This window comes from Rhinolophus sinicus, chromosome 16 (genome assembly GCF_057876585.1).
Source record: "Rhinolophus sinicus isolate RSI-liver-muscle chromosome 16, RSI-T2T, whole genome shotgun sequence".
Classification (NCBI taxonomy): domain Eukaryota; kingdom Metazoa; phylum Chordata; class Mammalia; order Chiroptera; family Rhinolophidae; genus Rhinolophus; species Rhinolophus sinicus.
In genome coordinates, this window is record NC_142516.1 from 88,349,399 (window position 1) to 88,375,133 (window position 25,735).

At 46.9% G+C, this 25,735-nt stretch overlaps 1 protein-coding gene across 2 annotated transcripts in view; it reads left to right on the plus strand.

The window, feature by feature from the left end:
• Positions 1–21,320: 21,320 nt before the first annotated feature.
• Positions 21,321–25,735, plus strand: part of XPO4 (exportin 4) — an 84,142-nt gene continuing 79,727 nt past the window's right edge. Inside the window, exon 1 of one of the 2 annotated variants that reach the window (XM_019715688.3) lies at positions 21,321–21,464. In XM_019715688.3, the coding sequence (XP_019571247.1) occupies positions 21,396–21,464 (69 nt within the window). In that variant the 5' untranslated portion in view covers positions 21,321–21,395. The remainder of the gene's footprint in view (positions 21,465–25,735) is intronic. The other variant, XM_074330132.2, reaches the window with a different exon arrangement.

Consider the following 25,735-nt stretch of genomic DNA (forward strand, 5'->3'; position numbering starts at 1 on the left):
AAACCACCGTTTTCAGCCTTTTACCCTCAGTCTTTTCTCCGAGGTCTCTGCCGTGAGCGTTGGGTTCAGCCGTGTTATATGCTGTCCCCTCAGCCCTGTGGTGCCCTGGCGGAGCCCTAGCAGGCCGAGTTCTTCCCTCTCCCGCAGCTGCTGTAGTTCTGGGAAGCGGCGAGCTCAGAGCACTGAGCTGGGTCTGCGTCCTGCGCCCGCGCGGCTCCGTCTCCGCGCGCTTCTCCCTTTCCTCCTCCTCCCCGCTCGCGCGATTCTCCCACCTGTAGGTGACTTTGGTAGTCGGCCTCTTCGTCTTGCCTGTCTGCTGTGCAGGGAGTCCTTTGTAGAGTTTTTGTTGTTCGATTCATTGTAAATTCCAGGGGAGCTTTACAGAGGCTCACCTCGCGCCGCCATTTTGATCCAGAAGTCACACGGGGAGCTAATTCAGGAAAATTATTCAGCTAAAGGATGTATTTCTAGATCAAAAGGGCCTGCAGTGCCCAGAACACTGGATAAAAGTAGACCACATACAAAATTTCAGAATATTTGGAATAAAGAAAATCCTGCAAGCTTCCAGAGGAAGAAAACAGTTCATACATAAGTTATTTCCAACTTAAAGTCTTTACCCAGACACGTCATTAATCGAGTGTGAGGGTAGAATAAAGGCATCAGACAATCAAGAATTCAGAGTACCGTGTTTCCCCGAAAATATGACCTAGCTGGACAATCAGCTCTAATGCATCTTTTGGAGCAAAATTTAATACTGTACCTGATCTTATATATATTATGTAAGACCTGGTCTTATAGTAAAATAAGACCCACTATTATATTATATTATAGTATAATATATTATATTATGTTAATATATTACGGTAAAATGAGACAGGGTCTTATATTAATTTTTGCTCCAAAAGATGCATTGGAGCTGATTGTCCAGCTAGTCTTATTTTCAGGGAAACGGTATTTCCTTTCCATACTCTTCCTTAGGAAGCTCTCGAGAGATGGACTCCACCGCAAAAAGCGAGAGGAGGATGTGCGGTCCAAAAGACCCACAAAGGAGGGGAGAGAAGGGTGTCGTGGGGACAGTGCTGAGGCACCCGGATGACTGTGGTGCTGCATGTCACCTGGAACACGTCAGAAACCTCTGGGACTGACTCCAGAGGCGTCTCACCTGTCTTGAAAGAAACTGGAGTACTTAGTGGAGAGTTTGGGATTGGATTTAAGTGCATGGAAAACTAACCAATGGTGGATTGATTCTAGGGAAAACTAACAGTTGTGTAGGAAAGTAAAAGTGGTTATTGTTTCCCTACGGTTTCTTCAGAGAAGGCATTGACATAGTTGGAATAATGAGATGCTAAATCCTTCACCAAAGTTATGACAGTACTATGTCAGGAAGATGGGGGGACAGGAAGGAATGCACGGGTGCCAGGGGCAGAGGGCTTGAAAAGACTTAAATTCTCATCTTCCATGCTGGGAAAAATAATTACATCCTGCTAACATGGAAAGCTCAGGATGTTGCCTTATAAGGAGGCCATTTGGATACATTTGTTTTTTCTTTGTCATGTGTACATATTGAGGTTGCTTACCCCATTTCCTTAATGGGGTCTTTTAAAGAGCAGAAGGTTTTAATTTTAATGAAGCCCTATTTACTATTTTTCCTTTTATGGTTAGTGCTTTTAGCGTTTTGTTGAAGAAATCTTTTCCTTCCCCAACATCATGATGACATTCTCCTATGTTTTCTTCTGGAAGTTTTTAAAGTTTAGCTTTTACACATCTAGGATCCATGTCAAAGCATTTTTTGTGTTGAGTGATTTTAGTTAAAGATGTCTCACTCCCCCATCGACTTGCTGTGCGTAGCACACAGTAGGCACTCAAGTTTTTTGTTAAATGCACATATTCACCTACAAGCTCTTTCAGAGCAGGGCCTGTATGTGACAGTCATTTGTTTTCTGCTTGCTCTATGCTGTCACCCGAAGCCCGACACAGTGTTACCAGGATATTAACACTCAGTAACTGGGAGCCCACAGGAGCCGTGCTTCTGCTGTGCCCACAGAGCTGGGGCTGGGGCTGGCATGTGTGTCCCCACAGACAAAGGGAAGAGACTGGGCACACTACATGCTGGCAGCTGGGGGGCATGGACGGGCCCTTCTGGTCCTACCTTCCTGGGGTTTCGCCTTCTGCCCACGCACGTGTGGCTAGGCTTTGGTTTGCTAGTGCTGGATTTTAAAGACAGCATAGCCTGTGAGCTGCGGCCATTTCTCTTCGCCCTGGGAACTCTTTGATCTTATACCTTATCTCATCGAAGCATGACATCTCTTCAAAACAAACACCACCGGCTTTGGGAGTACACACAGCCAGTATTAGTACACTGATGACACTTAGATACCCATAGTGTTTTACTTTCATCTACCCAAATACAAGGTGAAAAAAATCAACCACAGTCATGTGACACAGCCAGCAGCTTCCTGCTGTGAAGAACCCGTCTCCACAGGCTCAGTCACAGCACTGCAGGGACGGGGTTGGAGGGACGCTGGAGGACCACAGGAGACAGGTGGTGCCATCCCCTGATCTCCTGTGACACTGGCAGCTTCGCACTCGGGTAGGGTTTCCAAACCACACGGTGTTCTTGTTTGGTTTCTCTTCTTTTTCTCCTGCAAGGAGTGACATGAGGAGCCCAGGGTGTGAGGGCTGAGGGAGGCCCTGGGTGCCTAGGGCACCTGTGCGCCCACCTCCTCACCCCCTGGGGACCACTGCCCAGAAGTCAGTTCCTACATCCCCTGGGTTGCCTGATATGGTTAGATCATCTGCCTAATAAAACAGCTTCCCTGGGTCCATTGCCGAAGATGAGGTCCAGCGGTGGCCCAGAGCTGGCGGCTCTCAGCACCACTCTAGGTCCCTCCCTGGTGGCAGGATGGGACCATCGGAAGCTTTGGCGTCAGGCGGACCTGAGTTTAAGTTCCTCGCCTGTCTGAAGCTGTGCACTTTTCTTAACACCTGAGGCAAAATGTGCTTGATTCCTTGATGTAAAATGAAGATAGTGGGTGGCACTGGGAGATCTAAATGCAAGGCCCCACAAAGTGCTCGCGCCTGCGAACAGGCTCCCCGCACAGGGACTCAGTTCCCCTCTCTCTCACTCCCCGCCCTCCTCCACACACCTGTGGAGCCACTCACGGGTCCTGGAAGGCACATGGACCTCCGGGCTTCCGCTGCCTCTGCATACATTTCCTTTACCTGCAGTGCTGTTCCCTCCAGGCTTTCACCTGAAAACCACCCAGCTCCAGGGCCATTTCCACGATAATGGCCCCGTCCACCCTGGACATTGTTCTCTGCTCCAAACCCCACAGCACGTGTGCAGACTGCCAGCTGCGCATCATCACGCTGACTATGGACATTTGTTTACAAGCGCTGCTCTCAGGCTCCGGGAGCTGGGACCAAGTCCTAATCCGTCCCAATCCTCTGCCTGCCTAGAGCCTGGCACCCTGTAGCAGCCACTTGAGACATGTTTGCTGAATAAATGAATGAAAATACATCATTGTTCATTGCGCTTCTGCCCTAGAGTCAGAGGACTGTAGCCCAGTCAGAGGTGCCCGCAATCTCTCTGCATCTCAGCTTTGTTATCTGCAAATGGAAATAATATCGGTGTCTATTTCACAGCTGTAGTGGTGAAGAGGAAAGATGCACTGCAAGGGCACGTACCCAGCCAAGTATCTGGCTCGTTCTTATCCTTCTTCAGTATTAGTGACCATTAGCAGAAAGTCATACTGCCTTGGGTGAGTCATAACTGCCCTCACCCCAGAGCATGGTCTGTAAAAGCACAGAGCAGGGCCGAGTTATTTCTAAAGCTGTTGTACCTCTCAAGAACTCCTGTTGTAAGATCCTGTGACAACCCCCTCCTCAATCAAAGTTAATGTCAAACGTGCTCATGGGCTTCTGAAAGGGCTTATCTGTAATGACCCCTTTTCACAGTAAGAAATCTACCATTCAGTGTCATGGGAACATGGGTAGTGTCAAAATAAAATAAATACACCCGAGAAGTGATTTTTACGGAATCTTTTTATAAAAACTACTTATTAAACGTTTACAGAAAATAGAAAAACTGCTTTCCAGCTATGGACCTGACCTGACTGTTGACCAGTTTTTCTTGCAGGAAACTCTAAACCTGCATGTACTGTGAGGTGAACACCACAAGACCCTACTTCCCATGGGTCACAAGAGTTGGTCACAAAAACAGTAGTGGTTTACGCAAAGTGGTGCTTTTCAGCTTAAGAATATTTTCATGCCCATGAGCTCATTTAGTGTTTGCCACAAACGTAAAGGTGGCAATTCATTTTGCAGTTGAGGAAACAGTCCTGCAAGGCTTATCTCACAGAACTAACACATGTCGCCTGTGTCCTCAGATTTTTGGGTCCTTGTTAAAAATTTTGTTCAGAAAAGGCAAATAAATGCATTGTTGTTCAAAGTCAATAACCCTGAGATGGTTGGTTTTGTGTGTCAGTGGGACTGCCTGCTGGGCGCTCAGATTAAACATGATCCCAGGTGTGTCTGTGAGGGTGTTTCTGGAGGAGGTCAGCTTTGACTCAGTGCGTGCCTCATCTAGTCCACGGAGGGTCTGAGTAGAGCAAAGGGTGGAGGAAGAAGAAACGTGCCCCTTTTCTCCTTCCACAGCTCAAGCTGAGACTTCTGTCTCCTCTCCTGCCCTTCGCTCTCAGGCCTGCACACTCGCAGTGAACCAAAACCCAGGCTCTTGGGGACAGGTCGTGGGACTTCTCAGCCACCATAACCGGGTGAGCCAACTCCTCATGCTAAATCTCTCTTTTTCCATATGTACGAGAACAGGTCTAATTGGCTTTGTTAAGCAATTCACGAATCAGGCAGCATCCCACCTCAAAGCTAGAAGGGCGCTCTGGGTTGTAAAAATAAAAGGTTTTTGTAGGCAGAGAGAGGGTGGGACAAGAAAGAGTACATTATTTCAGGAAGGTCACCTCCCCTTAGGGGAAGGCAGGCGGGCTCATCAGACAGATGACCTCACTAGTGCTGACCAGGGAATTCCAGACCTATTGGCTTAAAATTCTACTCCTGGGAGGAGCCAAAACTGCAATCAGTTTTGGTAGTAAGTTTCGGTTTGGTGATGTGACTTAGCAAAAGTGACTCCATTTTGGCCTGCTGTTTCCTTTTTAGAAATACATAGTTTATTTGTTCTGTTTCTCTGGAGAACAGTGACTAATATAAATCCTTTGCTCACAGCAGCGTTATTCACAAAAACCAAAAAGTGCAAGCAACTCAAATGTACTAGACCATTACTCAGCCCTAAAAAGTAAGGAAATCCTGTTACCTGCTACGTCATGGGTGAACCTGGAGGACATTGTGCTCAGTGAGATAAGCAGTCACCAAAAAACATACTGTATGATTCCACTTACATGAGGCCCTCAGACTTTTCAAACTTATAGAGACAGACAGTAGAATAGTGGGTGCTGGGGGCTGGGGAGGGGCAGGGGAAGTCAGTGCAAAATGGGGACAGAGTTTCTTTCCAAGACGAAAAGCTCTGGAGACGGGTGGCAGAGACAGCCGACAGCAATGTGAGTGTATTTCACAGTACTGAACTGTACACCTACAAATAGTCAATAAATGGGAACTTTTAAGTTACGTGTTGTTTACCACAATTAAAAATAAAATGAATAAGTAATCCCCTGGGGGGCCCAGGACGGGGGCGGGGGGAGGCTGCGGTCTGTGGAGGAGGCATCATGGTGGCTTGCTGTGGGCTGCTGTCCATAGGATCCTTCAGGGAGAACCCACTACCTGGACTTTGCTGTCAGCGTTGCTGGGTTCCAACGTGCAGCACCGAAGGTGTCTGTCTGGCTTGCCCTGTTGTGTACCAGGCCCTTCAGAAGCCACAGATGGTGTTTGTGCAGTAGCAGAGTAGGGGGCCCTCACCACGGCACAAAGGGGACTGGCTGTCCAGTCTCACTGGTGTTCCCTGACAGCAGGAGGCGAAGCAGGCTGCCAAGATGTCCGGAGGCCTGCACGTGCCTCACGCTCATGCGGAAGAAACTGGGTCTGTGCATCTTCCTGTGTGTCCTGTCCCCGAAGGCCTCCCTTCATCCACATTTGGATCTTGTTAGAATCTACTATTCAGCTCCCTTCCTCGTCTTTCCATCTTCTCAGGGGTTGACCTCTCTGTAGCAGTCTGTGCTGTGGGTGTTGGGAGACAAATTACTGAGGTTGTGCCTGGGGGAGAAGAGGACATTCCCTCTTCCAAACACTATTATTGTGAGCCATGGGAATCAGGACAGGTCAGTTCAAATCTGAGATCTTTAGACAAGTCACCCCATTATCAAATTTCTGTTAGTATCTTTATTTTATTGAGCTTTGTGCTCAGTTCAACAAGTGTTTAATGAACACCTACTATGTGACTGGTACTATCCAAGGGGACACGTTCTCCCTTCTTTCCCTCACTCATCCAGTAATGTGTGTGTGTGTGCATACCTGCACGCGTGTGTGCCCGCTATGTGGCAGACACTGCTGCATGTTGGGGATGCCCATCAAGAAGGCAGACACACTTCCTGTCTCCTAGGACTCTCAGTGCAGTTAAGCAGCTGGACAGTTACAATGCAATCGTCTAACAGGTGTGCTGGGGAAGCGGAGGTGAGTGGGAGCACCTCTGCGCATCCCCGCGCCTGACTGGAGAGGTCAGAGAGGGCAGCCCAGAGGAAGTGACACTGCTCGGAGCCCAGTGACAGATCAGGTTGCAGCCTGGGGGCTTATGGTGCCTGCAGGAGACGGAAGGCTGAGACATAGGCAGGGACTGGACCAAGAAGGGCCTCATGAGTCATGTTGAGGAAACTGGGCAAGGTTCACCGTGGTTGGTTTCTGCCATTGGCAACCAAGGAACTCTACCAGACTCAAGTCGGATCCTAGGTTCTTCCACCTCAAATTTGGGCAGGAGCTGCAGCCATGATCTGACTTGGAACCAAGCCTTGGGCGGAGAAGGTATACTTAGCCCTGTTTTATAGATGAAGTGGCTCACTCAGGCCGAGGGAACACAAGTGACCATCCAGTGTCACAATGAGTAAAGCAAGACTCAGGCCTCCTGTCTGTCAGGATGGAGTGGCTTGCCCAAGGCCACCACGTACTGACCACACGTGCTTGCTGGTAGAGTGCCTCACGTTGGGGGTCTCATTTTAGTAGTGATGGGATCATAGACTTTAAGCACATCAGTTAAAGGCAGTAAGGGAAGGAGGAAGCCTCATTAGCTGGTAAGAGAGCAAAAGTGCCAAATGGTGCTTCTCCCAGTGTTTGGCACAACTCTTCAGAATTTAACCCCCATGTTGAAATACAGTTTAAATCTTTCTTAACTTCCTTTTCCTGAATTAATTGTCCCCTCACCCAACTGACTGGTCTTGTGCCGAACAAAACCAAGTCACCCCTGGTGACCTCTGCAGCTTGTACCCCCTAGGAATGAGGGGCCCTGGACCAATCCATCTGGAAAAGGCCAGGTGGGGGGCCACGTGGAACGGCCGTGCAGGTCAGGATGCTGGAGGAGGCCAGCGCCTTTGCTTTGGAAAAGGAACAGGCTGTGCAGCTGAAGTATTTTTTAAAGTAATAAAAACATGCAAATGTGACATGTGACTTATAGCAACTCCCAGGAAACCCTTTTCAAACAAAGTTTGTGTCTGGTCTCTGTGCAGCGCCAACCTGACACCTTCCGGCTGGAGCATTGCCCATAGGATTGCAGAGAGCTCGGCTCAGGCCAGAGAAGCAGTTCTCAGAGTGTGTCCCGCAGACTTTAGGGGCCACGAGGTCCCGTTTCCCAACCACACACATGGGCGAAGCTGGACTCTCTCCACCCCCTTCAACCAAAACAACAGTCTCAACACATTGAATGTGGAGGCAGAAATTGGAAACCAGACGTTCTAGAGATTCCGCCTATTCCATCACCACAACCTGTGTTTTGTTCTGGAAAAGAGTTATTTTGCATAAAACATGCATGTGAACAGGTAACAGTCTGATTAATTTTTTTTCAATAAATAAGTATATTTAAATTTTCTTAGTTTTAATTTCTAATATGGTAAGTATTGATAGGTATAATCCTTTTCCACTCCTTCACTCCTCACACACAAAAGTCCTTGGGATCCTTAATAATTTTTAAGACCATAAAGCGTTCCTGAGTTCAAGTTGTGAGACCCTCTGGCCTAGAGCAGTGTCATCGCGAGTGTTCAAAACTCCACAGAACAGGGACACCCTACGTGAGTGCTCTGCGCCTCTGGGTCCCTGGCTGGGTCCCGTGTGATGATGGAGAGTCGCTGTCTCCACAGCCTCCGCTCTAAGACCCACATCCCCACTCGCATTGTTGGCCATGTGATACCTCATGTGCTGCTCCAGGCCCCAGGTCTTGCCCGTCACTGTGTCTGGTGCCCTTGTCAGTCAAAATTAATTTTAGACTGTAATGAAAAATAAAAAGCATTTATTTGAGCAAAAGGAGTTGCAATCCAGAAGCAGATTTGGGTAGAACTGAACTGTGTTCTAGAGAGAGCAAAGGAAGCAAAGTGTCTGAAGGCCAGAGCCATGCACAGAACTACTAATTCCAGCATATTCATGGCAGGATTTTAAAAATAATGACATGCCCAATGATATGAGACAATTAAAAGTATTATGGTATAACTATGCCGTACTGCCTTTTCATAAATCTTTAGGAATCACTATATAAAGTTAGGTTAAAAAGTGGAGAATACAAACTATGTATAGTATGATCTCAATTATGGAATGTAGAGCAAAGATCAAATTATTAAATGTCTGAAAAAAAATGAAAAGTGTTAAAACTAATGGTTGCCTCTTCTGGGTGGAACGATTAAGGGTGATTTTTTTTTTCTTCCTCCACTATATTTTCTACTATGAAACTGTGACGTTTTATATAATAATTATAGGAAGAAAAAGCAGGGTTGGGCTCTGGAATCTCCAGGGTCACCTTTAAGTCTAAAATTCTATATGATTCACAGTACATTTGTATCACTAGGGTTTTGGACCCTCCACTGATAATGGCAGGATGCAAGACAGTTTTGCTAATAGCAGTGCTGCTTTGACGTGTTGACGTAGGTGACGTAGGATCTGCTAGCAGTTCCTGAGTGTGGGCCGGGATCGTGTCTCGTGAAGCCGAAAAATAGAAACATGGACCAAGGAGAGGCAAAAAGTTTTAAAAAGAGGATAGTTTATTAGAGGCAGGAGAAGAGATTGCAGCTCCCAAGTGGGAGGGGGGTCCCGAATGGGGGTGCCCCCATGACTGAGGCAAAAGCTCTTACTTTTATACCTTCCCTTGCCTGCTTGGGGAAGGGGAGCTGTTTGAAGAAGGGAACTGGCACCTTCTAATGAAATTCGTCTACCAGGTTTGTTCTGCTTGCCCATCCTAAAGGAATCAGCAAAGCAACTCACTCTTATCAGATCTGCTCCATTTGTCACGCCAAAAGGAATTTTATGATTAACATCAAGGCCTTGTTACATTATGTCCTGGAGCAAAGGAGTGATTTCAAAACCTGAAGTTTTGGGATATGGCTGTCTTTGTTTATTCCACAAGGGACCTCCCTGTCTACCTAGGGACATGCTAACTCTCCTATGTCAACCGCCCCTCTGAAGATGAAACCCTAACTGCTGTTAGGGGACAGGGGCGACAACCGCTCTGGCTGCTTCAGGCTGAGGAGGACGTAGAGAGAGACCAGCAGCTAGGGCTTGCCCAGAGGTCTATCTAAGGGTCCCCGGTAGATGAGCAGATCCAGATGAGGAGTTTGTTGCTTTGGAGGCCGCGAAGCCAGCTAGTGAGTGGTCCACAAGCAGAGATACACCGTAGGCAGCAGCAAGAGGTAATTCCTATAATAATGAATAACAGAAATATGAGAAAGGCTTCTTGAAGTCCTGTTAAGCTAGGAAGCCAGGAAGTAAGAAAGGATAAATCTAAACCAAAGAATCCTGTTTCTTAGTTTAATATTGGAAATCTTTAACTGTGAATTATTAGAGAGACTGAAACAGCATAACCCTTTAAACTTTTTATATTCTTGACTGTTTGAGAAGTAGATAATCTATGGCAGCTTTGTTTGAGAACTGTTATTCTGACCTGTCCTAACTTTTGTCTCATGGCATGGATAGCCTGTGAGTTGGCGTTTTAAGGTTTTTGTTATTGAGTAAGCTATTTGACTATCTAGCCTTTTGTATGTCCTTTTCTATAAAAGAACTCTCATCAGTGAAGAGCGTCCAATCTGGGTTGTCGAGGGGTATTTTTTTTTTTTTTTGTACGTCTGTTTTAGCAGTACAGGCTTGTATTAAAACTTATTGGCAGTTAATTCTTCCTCTGTCTCTGGGAGGAAGGTGGCAAGATTAAGGGTGGAGCAGGTCCCTATTTGAATCACAGGACCTTTTAAGAAGGCCTGATGTTGTAGGAGGCGCCTATCAGTGAGCCTGTGACTCTTATTAGCATTTAAAAGCCCTTGAATGTGGTGTGGGGCAAAAACGAAAAACGGTTAAGTCTGCCCCATTGTGACCTTGGTGGCTTTGGGCACTAGGATGGCAGCTGTACCTATGGCCTGGAGGCAAACTGGTCAGCCGCATGCTACGAGGTCTAGTTTTTTACTTAAATAGTTTTTGAGTCCTTTTTAAGCTTAATTTTGTTTATTTTATATTTTCTTTAAGGTATAGACCAATGACAAGAAACAGGCTGAGCAAAATGAGCCCAAATCTGGGGGCTGATTTTATCTTTACCACCAAAGCAGTTTTCAGAGGAAAAAGGTCCAGAGTGAGCATTTGACACAGAATAAATGGCTTCTACATCAATTAGGAAATGAATAGGCTTACCACGTCAGGGTCACCCCCCCCCCCACCCCCGTTTTACCCGCTGTGATGAGAACAGCTTGGGAACCACTGGGAACTTCAGGCCCAACAGTGATGACAGCCATTTTGGGGGGAGGGAGCTGGTCCTTGCTCCCTTCAGAACAAGGGGTACTCCCTCCTGTAGCCCTTTAGTCTGTAGGGGGCGCAGCTGTTTTGGAGGATTAGGAATCCAGTGACCTGGGCTTGTATATCCAGAGTAGGCTCTTTTATTTGGAGCTTTCTCTGGGGCTTTGGAGTGTCCTGAGGTGGCTTCAGCCCTGGGTTGTCTATAACTATGGCCAAAAGTCTGGCCTGTCTCTGGTCTTATGCTCTGGTCTCACTGTTCCTTTATTCCTCGTTTTTCTGCCTTGGCTGTTAAAGACATTTAAACAAATTCCTGGCCTTTTTTAGGATCTGAGCCTCTTAATCAGGGATGTAACAGTGGGTCAGAACCATTAGAATTCCCTGCCAGTTAGGGAACAACATTAGGCTAAGTTTCCTTATGTTGGCCGATAGCTGACACTGAAGAAAGCACATGAACTTTAGCAGTTTTACAATATAAAAGTTTACTTAACTGTTAGCAAAACTTAGTTTTGAGATTTAATTTTTGAGTAACCAAGGATGTGATTGAGAAAATATAAAACAGAAAATTATTCTGGTGACATATATACTGACAACCAAAAGCAAGCAATTAGCACTTCTACTGGCAAACCCAGGAATATATTTGACAACCTTTAAGAGCATAGGTTTTAGTAATAAAATATATTTATTAACAGATCTTAATTTCTCCTAACATTCGTGTGACAAGAAGCTAGAAATAGATGAACTTATGATGTACCTAATAATTAACACCTCAGTGTTTCGTTATTTTGAAATACCTAGATATTTAATTTAAGCTATTTTCTTGACAAATTCTGTGAGAGGTATCATGACTTTAGTATTCTGGGACTCCAATCTAAAGGCTGTTTCCCTTCTAATGAATCTCACTGTGGGTGGTGGCTGTAGGACTTAGAGCAGCAGAGTAAGGGCACTGGCTTGAGGTTTGGTTTTTTAAAGTGTCACTTTTTTCCTTCAATTACCTCAGGCTTAGGCATTTCTGTTTATAGGTGGATTAGGAGATGGGTGTTTGTTGAAGGGTCGTCCTCAGGAGAGGAGGATCCCTGGAGTTCTCTTGGAGGAGTCTCTTCAGGAGGGGTCTCCCTAGGGAGAGTCTCCTTAAAAGGAGTCCCCCTGGAGGGAGTCCCCCTCTGAGGAGTCCCCTTAAAAAGGGACTCATTGGGGGAAGGGCGGCAAGAGATCACAGCCAAAACAGCCGGGTCAACTTTACATTTTTTACAGAGAGCTGGGTTGTCCCTCAGGGCAAAAAAGCCTGAACAAATGGAACTTCTGACCACTTGCCCTCCTTTCTGCAAAACAGGTCTAGTTGCATGATAGTATTATAATTAATACTTCCCTCAGAAGGCCAAGTCTCCCCATCTTCCAATGAGTATTTAGGCCAAACCTCTGAACAAAAGAAAATCAGGTGCTGTTTCTTCAAAGTCTGAGGGTCAAATTTGTCCCAATATTTCAAGATGCAGTTCAGGGGGGTGTAGGCGCGTGAGGGCTGATTGCCCATCTGAAAGGGAGGAAGAAGAGAAAGGCGTCCCTTCGCAATTCATCTCCCACGATCTGCTCTGAGGCGTCCCCCAGACGCGTGGGCCACGGACACCAGGCGAACGGTTCCGAGGCAAGTGGGGAGACATGGTGCGCCAGGATTATTTGTGCGCTTACCTCCGGGTGGGCGCCTACCCTGGCCCCCCTGAATGTTTGGTGTTGGTCTACAGGCCAATAAAGGCTGTGGCCTATGATGGGATGCTTTAAAGTAGCGGGGTGTGTACCATGACTCTGGGCATCGCAGAAATTGATTGCACGAATAATATAACAGTGGCCTTCTAAATAAAGGTGTTTAAGGACAGAATACATTCTCAAGGCTTGTAGCTTGGGTATGGAGCCTGTGCAGAAAGGCCAGGGGGACGTTTTGATTCCCAGTGGGTAAGAGAGTGCAAAAAGAGAAAACGGAAGGCCCAAAAGGCTTCAGATAAAGTTTCTTCCTTAAGGTAAAGTGAGTCTGGAATATGTTGGTCCTCCTTAAAAACTTTGCCTGGAGGTGGCTGAGGTGGCCTGGCGGGTGGTGCGCTTTTGTGGCCTTTCCCCCTCTGGGTTGTTGCTGCAGCCCTGCTAGGAGCTGGGGGCAGAGACAGGCAGCAGAAAAGCTGCTTGCAGTCCCCAGTGTACAGTGAGATCACGGAAGAGCAGGGAATGATTTGAGAGGGAATGTTAAATGCCAGTAAATCTTATCCCGAGTGACAAGAGATGTCCTATAGAGGCAGAGGTTCATGTTCTTACCTTAAGATGTCTTGAGGTCGGCAGGTAGTGCTGAGGAGGTCTCGCAGGGAAGAGACCCTAGACCAGCATCTCAAAAGTTGAAGTGAGACAGTGACAGGATGAAAGGACAGCAGAGACAAAGGAGTCATCTTGCTGGCACTCTTACGGGCAGTCAGGCTGGGAGAGAACCTAAGGAACCTTTGGAAATTTGCCGTAGAGTGGCCACGGCCAAAATTCCCTCAGTTGTCCGCAAAGGCCCACAGTCCTGGCCGAGCGGCAGTATTCAGTCTCCTCCTGGAAAGAGAGATGAGAAAGCCGTGGGGAGGCGAAGCGGGCCTCTGTACAGCTCCCTTACGGGCAGTCGGGCTGAGGGAAGACTCATGGAGCCTTTGGGACACATCGCAGAGTCGCCACGATCAGAGTCCCGCAAATGCTGCCAAGGGCATTCACCTCAACCACGCGCCGTCTTTGGGCTTTACTCCACCCGACAGAGAAAGCAAGAGAGAAGGCAGTTAGACTGTGGCCGACATTCCTCCAGCTCAGTGCCGGAGGGGATCCACCAGAGCCCTCTTGCAAGGCCTGCCCTCCGAGTCTTCAGAGTAGCAGCCGCGCTTTTCACATTTAAATGACTGATGGAGACCTACTGTTTGCCTGATAGAGTAAAGGAGACAAAAAAATGATGAAGGCCCATAGGGTGGGCAAGTAGAAAGGCACAGATAAGATTTACCTCCCCTTCAATCCCGAGCAAGCCCCCAAATGATGGGGGTGATGTTGGATCTGCTAGCAGTTTTGGGATCATGTCTTGTGAAGGCGAAGAATGGAAACACGGACCAGGGAGAGGCAAAAAGTTTTTAAAAGAGGATAGTTTATTAGAGGCCAGAGAAGAGGTTGCAGCTCCCGAGTGGCAGGGGGTCCCGAATGGGGGTTGCCCCATGACTGAGGCAAAAGCTCTTACTTTCATGCCTTCCCTTGCCTGCTTGGGGAAGGGGAGCTGTTTGGAGAAGGGAACTTGTTTGAAGAAGGGGACTGGCACCTTCTAATGAAATTCGTCTACCAGTTTGTTCTGCTTGCCCATCCTAAAGGAATCAGCAAAGTAACCCACTCTTTATCTATCAGATTTGCTCCATTTGTCGCGCCACAATGAATTTTATGATTAACCTCAAGGCCTTGTTACATTATGTCCTGGAGCAAAGGAGTGATTTCAAAACCTGAAGTTTTGGGATATGGCTGTCTTTGTTTATTCCACCAGGGACCTCCCTGTCTACCTAGGGACATGCTAACTCTCCTGTATCAGTGTCACTACCTGAGATTTCTAAATCTTGGACAAGACTTCAGTGTCGTCTGTAGAACTTAAGTGCATGGTTGTTATTGTTCACGGTTTGTCAACGCTGCCCCAAGACTGAACGTCAACACAGGGATGCAGATAGACGATAAAAAGTGTAACTTGTAAATGTGACATTTTCATTTTGCTGCATTGTTGTAACACTTCTACCAGTTTCTTTGAGACAAGGAGATAAGCCCAGTGTATCCGGAGTGGTAACCAAACAGGTATAAAGTGATGCGTTTGAGAGTGTGGCCACATGCCTGCCACTCCCAAGTTTTTGTCCTTTGTCCCACTGGGGAGAATGTGAGCAGAAATGGGCATGGAGTGTGTCATGCAGGGTGTCACACGGGGTCTCTGGTCCCACTCCCCACATAAGAACGCAGGATATGGTGAGGCCAAAAAGGAACACCCACGGAGCCATAAATAGGGGAGTCATACCCCTATATTCTCGCTGGCGGCTGGGTTGGAGACACAGGAAGTAGGAGCCACACGATGCACAATCTGCCACCTGCTTCCCTGCCAACTAACCAACCAACCCTTTGCTAACTGCAATCTGCGGCGCTAACTGCAATCTGCGGCGCAAACTGCAATCTGCGCTTGCCAGCCATCTGCTGCTAGTGTAGCCACAGCAGTTATATTAGTGGCCAATGGCTCACTGGTTACAGCTGACAGCCAACTAGCCACAGCTGATGGCCATCCAATCACAATTGATGGCCATTTACTACCCGAGCCAGCACCTTTCCACGTGAGGCCGAGAGCCTGGAAACTGCACTCCTGGCTCTGTCCCCACAGGGTGTCTTAGCCCCGGGCCTCCAGGCTGCTCGACAGAAGGAGTAGGAAGTCCCCCCAGCTGCCCAGGCATCTGTGCTGGCAGCCCCTGGCAGCCAGCTGCAAAGTGGGCTTGGCCTTCTTTGAGCCACTATGGGAGGAAGAAGGCCCAGGCTGCCCTTAGTCTAGCTCTTCTCCAAATCAAAGCCATCCATTCAGCCCCTTATGTGTTTCAGGCCCCAAACCCCTTGGGTTCATTGACTAGTGCAGGCCCCTTGTGGGACAACTGTCCTGGATTAGTTCCCAGGTCTTTGGTGACCCAACCCAGAGATTCCTGACTTGCTGCTCCTCTATCTGTCCCAACTTTGTCCCTGTACCCAAAGCCCCTTTCTCTTCTCTTCAACCCCAACAGACCTTAGAGGATCCCTTAAAACCTGAACCCAAATCTTTAGTTCTCTGTCATGCTGGAGACCCTGCTCGCTGTGCCATTTGTCATGCAAGGCGACCTGCGGGGCCTCTGGCCCGCTCCCCACATAAGAATGCAGGATATGGTGAGGCCAAAAAGGAACACGCATGGAACCATAGGTAGGGGAGTCATACCTCTATAGTGTCACTGGAGGGTGGGCCCACACAATCTGCAACCTGCTGTCTGCTTCTCTGCCTGCCAACCAACCAACTCCCCAACCAGTGCAGCCACGGCAGTTATATCTGTGGCTAAATGGCTAACCGGTTACAGCTGATGGCCATCTACTACCTGAGTCAGCACCTTTCCACGTGAGGCCGAGAGCCTGGAAACTGCTCTTTGGGACAGCTGCTCCAACCCCCTAAAATTGTTCCTCTCTCCTGAGCAAGGAGGACACTGTCTGGTGGGTGCATCACTTCCTTTGTCATGGGTTGGTGCTTACAGCTACTCAACCCGAGGTCACAGGCTGGTATGAAGGTGAGCAGTTGTCCTTGTGCCCAGTCAGCCATGTCCACTGCTCAGGCCACAGAGTGGCGGGGCACAGCCACTGCGTGGTCATAAGCTGTCGTGAAGATTCTCGTGATCCGTACGCAACGTGTTAACAGAACACGGAAGTAAGGTTGATGGGAAATAAACAGTTTCTAAAAAAAGTGCACATCTTTGCACACAAATCTTTTTCTGCTTCTCTAATTACATCCTTAAGAGCATTTTTAAGTCTCTTGTTACCTTTTTCTAAATTGATTTCTTGGAAGGCTTTTGCAAATTCATACTCCCACTAGAGCATTAATTTCATAATAGTTGTGAATGTTGTCTTTATTTTATTCTTTAAATATTGCACTTCTGTGTTTAGAGTAAATGTGTAACATGGTTTTTCTTTCATTCCAGAATCATGGCTGAGGCCCAAAGCCAGGGATCAAAGATGTTAAGAATTCACATTCTGAGAACCCCTGGGCTTACCAAGGAATGTGTGTGTGTGGGGGGGGTTAGCCCACTCCATCCTGCTGCTCTCCAAGCCCTCTTACCTCTCCTGTCGCTAATCAGGAACCATGTGCCACCAAGCGAGGGAAGACAACCGGGAAAGGACGGCTTGAGAGAAGGGAGGTGGGGAGCGGTCAGTTGATTGTTTGGCTGGGCTGCTTCCCTGAAGTAAGATTGTGTCTGTTGAGTGGACTTTGTGAGTGATAACTGGACCCAAGGCAGCCGATTCAGAAGGCTGCCCCACTGGGCCGGCGTGGGGGTCTGCGGAACCAAGGGAGGCAGAGGCTATGCAAGAGGGCACCCTGGAGCCAGACCTCCCATCTCGCGGGCTGTGCAGATTCACCCCTCATGGAGCCCCCAAAGGCCCCTTCCCGAGGGAAGCTCCACAAAACCCAGTCAGCATTAGCCAGAGGGGCAGGGATGACTGACAAGAAGTGGGAACCTATCATGAGGTAATGAAGTTGAAGCCCTCGAGCCCCTCACCTGCACGAGCCCATTTCCATTGTAATGCTCGTCCTGAACAGTTCATTACTTTTTGTAAGCTTCAGGTCTGGGTCTGCACCTGCTGGGCGGTCACCAGGCGACCTCTGTCTCCCACATTCTTCTTTCTCTGACGCCAAAGATGCCTGCGGCCCAAGTTCAAGAATCTGCCCAAAATGTCTGTAAGGGACTGGCCACCCAGTGGGAAAGGGCAGTTTGATTTGGGACAAAGTTATTGGGGGATATTTATACTTCATGTTATGTTTCAATGGATTGACTCAACTAGATTCAAAAGTTACAAGAAGGTGTGCAGCTGTGGCTCCCAAACCGTATGCTGAGATGCCCAGCACTTGGCACCTCACAGGGCGGACAGACATTTCCGACTTCCCAGGACAGAACGATGTCTGTCAGGCAGCACTCCCGCTACTCACTCAAGGCAGCTCAGCTGCAGCATTAGCTCACACCACACTCTCTGCGAAGACACAGATTTTTGCAAAGCTGGGATTCTGTGGGTGTCGTGGTAAAAAGCAAGTAAGCACCGTGTGTATTTTAATTTCAGAAGCATTAAGATACCATAACCTCCAAGTTCTCTTCTAGTTTTAAAATATTATCTGTGATCCACAATTGGCTTTTTCTTTGCACCAGAATGTCAGCAGTGGAGATAGTCAGTAACTATACTTTTGCTTAACGAATATTCCCCGAGAGCCACTAACTTAGGAAAGACACAAAATTTAGTAAAGTTGGCTATAAAACAGACCCCACCAAAAAAAAAAAAAAATCAGAAAGCACCCTGAAAAAAAATCTTTGTGTCCAAGAAAAAGTACATTACATAGTCAGTCACTTTTGGTGAAGGATAAGTAGGAATAATTTTGAAGCCCACGACATTGTTAAATAAAAACCTTCACAGACAAAAGCTTTTCCCAAAGGAAGCATTTATGGAGCCATGTGCTAGCCAGAAAGGCTGGTCCTGGGGCGTGCAGTTTAAGCCACCAGCCACAGGGCTGGATGGAAAAGACCAACATGTCTGCAGTCCTGGGCACTTTTATATATTATGTTTCAGGGAAGAAAGGTGTTAGTTTTGTTGAAAGAATTTACGTTGGCTACAGACAAGGGGGCTGGGAATAGGTGAAGGGACGGGTGGCAGTTGTGGGGACAGAGCCAACAGTGCAGTTTCCAGGCTCTCGCCCTCACATGGAAAGGTGCTGGCTCAGGTAGTAAGTGGCCATCAACTGTGATTGGATGGCCATCAGCTGTGGCTAGCTGGCCGTCAGCTGTAACCAGTGATCATTTGGCCACTAATATAACTGCCGTGGCTACACTAGCAGAAAACGAGGGCTAGCAAGAAGATGGTGGCTGAGCCTGCTAGCGGCGGAGTGCGGGTTGTGGATAGTGTGGCTCCTGTGTCTCCAACCCAGCTGCCAGCGAGAGTTTAGTGGTATGACTCCCCCATCTATGGCTCCGTGGGTGTTCCTTTTTGGCCTCTCCATATCCTGCGTTCTTATGTGGGGAGTGAGAGCCAGACCCCGCATGGCCCTCTGCATGACAGAAGTTCTATAATAAGTAGGAGGTCTGAAAGGGAGAAACATTTACTATTTTGACTGGTTACAGGCAACAGTCCTGCAAGTTCATGCACAAGCAGGCTGAGGTGGCCTCTGGTGGTCTTTAACCAAAGCTCCAGCAGGCATCCAGGAGAGTGAGTAACCTATTGTCAATTGGCCCCCAGCTATTAACTGGTTAATTACTCTTCTCTTTCTCTCACTCTCTGGAGGCAGGCTGTAATTTCATTTAGGACATCTCAGACTTTTTCTCCTATCAACATCATAGGCGTTAAAGGAATACCCTAAAAGCGGAGGGGGAGTATTTCGACCAGGTATCTACCCTTTCTTAGACCGTAAATATTAGTCTCTTCTGCCTTGTGAGAAATTATTGGATTTGCAAAACTTTCTTCTCTTCTCCTATTTTAGGGTATAAAGAGCAGATGTGTAGGCTGGAATAATGCTCCTTACCCCTCCCCAGGAGAGTGTTATTGTTAAATAGTAAATCAAGAAATAACAAGAGTCAGGCATTTGGAGGAGAAGTTAAACTAGTAGGTAAATTCTAGTGTCTTCCAACATTGAGGTTTACAACTTCAACGTTTGCCCTAAAATGCATGGCTCCATTATGTGTGATGTCTGTAACCCACTTTATAAAGCATCTAAATTAAAAATACTCTGTGAATTTGAAAGGAAGCATACTCATCCTCACATTTGGTAAAATACTTTTCCTTCTTCCTCTTTCTTAAAGAGTGTCTAGATGCAAAGTTCTTATCTAATTCCACAAAAATGCTTTGGAACACAAGACCCAATCTGAACCATTATAATTCTCAAACAGTTAATGTCACAAACTATGCATTTGTCCACACTTTTACAGCTATATCATTGATTTGCAGTAATTACTCTTTGTGGCAATTAGAGACATTTTGTCATCTTTTTGCAGATTGCTATACTTAGTCAAATATTTATTGTCAGGCATTCTGTTACTACTTAGTTTCACACAGTTCTTTAAAAAGGCCATTCACTTCATTTTGGCTCTCTTTACCCTTTTGTAGTGAAATAAAAGTTATTTCGTTTGTTTCTTGAGCAACATTTTCTCAACTTCAAGTTGAGAGATACCAAATGAAACGTGTTTTTCAGTGGAGCTAATAATGTGATTCTGCTGCAGTGACATAAAAAAAAATAATAAAACCTCAAAAGTGTGACTTACTTATAACCAGGAAGAGGAAATTAATATAAAGATTTCAACAGAGGAAACTTAAAAACTCTGAAATGAATTTGACTTTCTGTTGTTAAGCAAACTCAAAAAGTCTGGGGGGGCTTTGCTAGAAACAAATGACAAGGATTTATTCAAGGGTCCTAGGGTTTGCAAACCCAGTACACAGCTAGGCAAAAAACCAGAAGTGTTTCAAAAAAACAAACAAACTTGAGTTCTAATAGTACAAAGTCATTGTTGAGAATTATCTGTCCTGCTTTCTTAGCCCTAGGATTGGTCTAGGACAGTTGTCAGTCAGATGTCAGGTGGCCTGGATGACAGGCACCAGGAAGTCTGGTCAGGTCTAGTGGTCTGGATGATGGATGTCAGGTAGGCTGGATATGAGTCCTTCAGGGAGGTAATCAGAGGGTTATCTGGAGGTCTGGTTATGTTCAGCTATTGACACTGGGCGGGAAAGTTCGAAAAGTTTAAGTTCCCAGAATACTTAAGAGCAACAGCTGGGTCTTTCTTCATGCCACAACCTTCATGCTAATGTTGATAATTTAAAGCGTTAAATAATAAAAATGTTAATGATTTTAGCAGCCTGGTTAAATGGGCTCCATTTTATACACTCTCTTCACTTGCCTCACTGTGTAGCCCCAGGAAGCTGAATAACACCAAAAGGTAGAGTTATAGGAGTGGATGTCGGCCCAAAACGAAACACACCTCTCATCCAAACAAGTATGTCGAGTTAGAGCTGGTGTGAGTACTGCGACGACGGCTGTACAGGACCCCCTGCCTAAACGGTGAGTTAACCAGGTACTCCGACGGCCTTTCAACACGGGCCCATAATGACGGCGCTACTCCACACAGCCGGCAGCCTTGGGTTCTCGCTGGGTTGGAGAGGCAGGGAGTCAAGGGCCGGTCCCTGTTTCCCCGGCGTGAGGCAGCCTCGGCAAGACAACGTGGGCCTTCCCGCAGGGGTCGCAGCGGCCTGCTGTCCCAATCCACCTGGACACCTCTCGCAGTAAAAGGAGCGCTCCATTCGGAATGCGCTCTTTTGTGGCCAAGAGGGACTGAGGCTGGGACGCAAAATGCAAGCCTTCTGGAAGGGCCATCCGAGGACTCGCTCACAAGGCAGACCCCCACGCGGGGCGGAGAGCGGATCCGAGAACCGAGGAGACCGCCGGCGTCTGGGCGGGACCGGGGCTCATGGTCACCAGCCTCCGAAAAAACCCAGGCCAGCAGCACGCATGCGCTGTCCTCACCGCCAACCCGCCCCGCTCCCTCCGGGTCCCCCGCACCCGACGGCCCAGCGCCCCTCCCCGGCCCCGCCCCCACGCCGGCCCGTCAGAGCTGCTCGGGAGCGCGTTGTCCTTCCAGGTGCGCTGATTGGCCAGCCGCGGCGCCGCTCCCAGAATGCAGCGCATGGCGCGTCATTGAAGAGAGACCATGATGGCGGCGGCGCTGGGCCCCCCAGAAGTGATCGCTCAGCTGGAGAACGCGGCCAAAGTTCTGATGGTGAGCGCGCCGCGCCCCGCGCCAGCATCCACGGCCTCCCGGGAGCCGCGCCCACCTCGCCGCCCAGTGGGCCTCCTGGGCCTTCCCGAGCCGCCGAGGGGAGGCGGCGGTATGGCGCGGGGGTCTCCATCCTGCTCTCTTGCCGCGTCCCCTTCCTGGGGCTGCGCCTTCCGTGCTTGTGCGGCTGGGGGAACAGGGTCATCTGGGCCGCCGTGTCCACCCGCATCTGCCCGCAGCCTGGGTATAGGGCCGGGGGCGGGCGCTGGGCCCTGCGCGTGCCGCTGGACTAGGTGCCCGGAGCGAGGGCCGGTCCGGCCGGAGCTGTGAGCAGCTTTCGGGTCCCCAAGCGCTTTCACCGGCTTCGGGGTAACCACGGCGGGGGCACGTGGAGGGATGGAAGCCGGAGGGAGGGGAGTCTTTGGGACCAAGGTCACTGGGGCCACACTTTTTCCGGTACTCCTCGTGGTCTCACGTTCACTTCATTCCGACGTGACGCGTTGAACAGCTCTGAGATGAGGTTCTTTACGCAGGGAGTTCGGGAAGGATGGAGGGTAAAAGGCTTCCTCGCAGGGACTGCCGTCAGGATAGGCTGGACTCAGCTACTTGTGAACTGTGTGTGTGTGTTTGCGGTTTTGTAGTTTGAATTGACTTCCGTATTTGTAGATTTTTTTGGGGATTTAGAGGCTCCTTTGATTCCTTGAATTGATCCTGTCTTTGTAAGAATTGAATGCAGCCAGGTTTGTTACCTTTTTGGATTTTTTTCTTTTCCTTTTGATTTGAACATCACACTTGAAAATATTTGAACTAATTATAGCACAGCTTGTAGTTCATTTATCAGGTGTTGTTTTCGCACACAACACCAGACAGTCCATGAAATTTAGCTCGTGGAATTGACATGTCTAATAAAAAGGATATAGGGGGCGGCTGGATGGCTCTGTTGGTTAGAGCGGGAGCTCTGAACAACAGGGTTGCCAGTTCGATTACTGCATGGGCCAGTGAGCTGCGCCCTCCACAACTAGATTGAAGACAACAAGCTGGATGGCACAGTTGGTTAGAGCATGAGCTCTTAGCGACAAGGTTGCGGGTTCAATTCCTGCATCGGATGGTGGGCTGCACCCCCTGCAACTAAGATTAAAACCTGTGACTGGACTTGGGGCTGCCCTTGGCGCCCTCCACAACTAGATTGAGGGACAATGACTTGGAGTTGATGGGCCCTGGAGAAACACAGTTTCCCAATATTCCCCAATATTTTTTTTTTTTAAGGGGGCGTTAAAAAAAAAAATCTACTTGCTTCCTTATAACCAAAATTAAGTGAAACATTTTGTCACAAAACTGAGTAGATAGCGTTTTCAGACTCTTGCAAATTAAGTCCACAAAAAACTATGTAGCCAGTATCTCCCTTAATACAAAGTTCTTAAGATCCCTGGCAGGGCATTTCCTGAAATACCTGAAAATTTTCTAGGAGCCCCATTTTCATTAGACTCTGGAAGGAGTATGTGACCCAAACTGCACTGCTTTAGTTCTTACATTGATAAGAGAAAATTAGTGTCCATTATTGGCCTGAATATTAGGATTTATGCTTGCCAGTGCCTCCTTCTTCCCTGGGAAAGCTAATTTTATCATCTGTAAGGGAATAGCTGAGAGGAATAGGAGTAAATATTGTTTGAGTGCATACTGCACACAAGACGGTGTGCTTGGTGCTTTGCATACTTCAGTACTCCTTGCAACAGCTTACTAGTTTGAGAGAGAGAGTTTAAATCACCTGAGTGGCTGAATTAGGTCTAGAACTCAGATCAACCTGGCCTTTTAAAGCTGGATCACTTTTCACTTTGCCTCACCACCGCTCGAATATGTTGTGTAGGTATCTGTTTACAACTTTCAAATCTTTCCAGAGGAGAAGAGTATTGGGAAAGATGTGATATTATTAAACATAGGAAATTCTTTTTTTTAGAAATTTCTACTTAATATTTAAAAATGTTTACCAAAAATGTGTAAGAGGAGCAGTTACTGCATCGTTTCCCAGTATGAAAGCTGCATTCCAATTTATTAGTGATGCTCGCTCACACTGATTAAGTGCTGACTTTCTGAGAGGCACTGTACTTCTTCAGTCCTCTGGCTATGAGGCCTCCATTATATACTTCACCTTCTTCAATTCTCTGACTGTGAGGCCTCTATTCTCATTTGGTAGGCTAAGGGATGGAGGGGCTAAGTGATTAACCCACATTTTCCAGGAAACTGGTAGAGTGGGGTCTCCAAGTCAGGTCTGTGTGTTACCGGTCTGTCATTCCTAATCTATAGAGTAGGGGACTAGGAAGCAGGAAAACAAATTCATTTGGGGTAGTTACGGTTGTTAAATCTCCTTTACTTATGAAGCATTAAAATATATTTTTAAAAATGGGTGATTTTATCATAAATCCATCTGTGGGTCATATGGCTGTCCATCTAATGGAAATTTTGTTTATAGAAAATTGCTATATATTTTAACCATTACTATGTTTTGGGATTCAGAGTAATTAGTGATGTCATTCAGAATTATTTTTGCTTAGTTTTTCCATTTGGTAGTTCATATATTTCATGAAACTAAGCACAAGAGTTTTAGTGTATACAACAATCTCAGAGATCTTTTAGTACAGATTTTAGGGAGTCCATGATGGATGTCGGAGGGAAATTGAAAGCAAATTTTGGGGTGCAACCGTACATTTTTTGGTAATGGGGCCTATAGCTTTTTATCAGGTTCTCTCAGGAAATAGCCTGACAAATAAGAACCTAGTCTAAGCATTCTCCCTTCCATGATACAGATGGGAAAGCTGAAGTTTAGAAAGGTAGAAGTGACTTGCCGAAGGTAGGTCACAGGACAGATTAGACATAAGACTGGTCCAGAACCCGGAGCACCAGACTTCCGTTTCAGAATCATGTTGCTTCTCAGAGTCCACATATTATAATACTGTAAATGTTATATTTTTTACACTCTGATAGGAAGTTTTGAAATGTGTTTTCGGATGTTGCAGTTGCTTCACTGTAAACATCTATATTCAACGTTATTTAGGTTATTGGATGAGCTGTGAAATAAAGTAGTATGTCGGCCCTTTAGAATATTTATGGGTTTTATAGGTCTCCGCATAGTGACCCCTCTTCCCCAAGTAGTAACGGAATATTTTCTGTAGGTGCTTGTAAATACTGCTTAACTTTCTGATTCAAGACAGTGAGGTTACTTGCTAGAAAATAAATTTGAAGGAGAACAGACTAGAATGAAGAAGGACTTTTATAAATTAGTAATGTATGCAGTGAAATGATCTGGTCTGAAAACATTGTGTAAATAGAGCATTTTTAAAATGCAGCCTGAAAATTTCGTTTCCAAAAAGATTCAGTTGTTGGCTTTTGCTTAAGATACCTCACCCTACATTTTTGAGAGGATGTTACACATACCAGAGTCAGTAAAGCAGGCCGCACATCTGTACTAACGTTCTCAACAGTGAGACCCTCTGACTGTAAGAACTTAGCAGGTTACAGATACAGACCTGACAATTTGTAGATACATTTTGTGCTATTTTAGAGCATTTCTTCTGTATGTATATAGGAGGTACAGTGCTATGTATGCTGAGACAAGAGAAAGACCTTGTTTGCAAGGAGGGAGAAAGGCGAAACTGTATGCAATTGTTAGGTACAGTTTAGAACAGAATATATCTTGGTGTTCTGTGAGAGTGCAGAGGTGGGACATGTATCTCAGGATGAGGTAGGCAATTAGAAAGGGCTTCTCGAAACAGGTGAGCCTTGAGCCGAGCCAGGAAGGACAAATTGGAGCTTTCCAATTGGATGGGGTATCGCGGCAAATTGGTACGAAGACCTAGGAGAGCCAGTGTGTTTGGGAACATTGGAGCATTTACTTAGTAGGTATTTACTGAGCCCCTCACTGTATGAGGTGCAATGCTTTTATTTTTTTGTAATCAGCAATGCACATGTCATAAAGTTAAGAGTTTTGATTATAGCATTTACTTATCGGAAAAATGCATTATATTCAGTAAGCATTTTTATTTATTTCAATGTTGTCTTTTAGTCTCTGCTGTAGTACTAGATATTAGAAAACTAGCACTAACAGAATTCTTTTTCTCAAAAAACTAATTAGCGGGAAGTTTCTATTTAAAATTCAATTATATGTGTATTCTGCAGTTGATCTTGTGTCAAACTCAGCTAATTGGAACATAGCCAGTGGTCCAGAGAAGAAATGTGAAAAGACCTTTGAAATCATCCATAGTTACCTAAAAGGCAGTTCA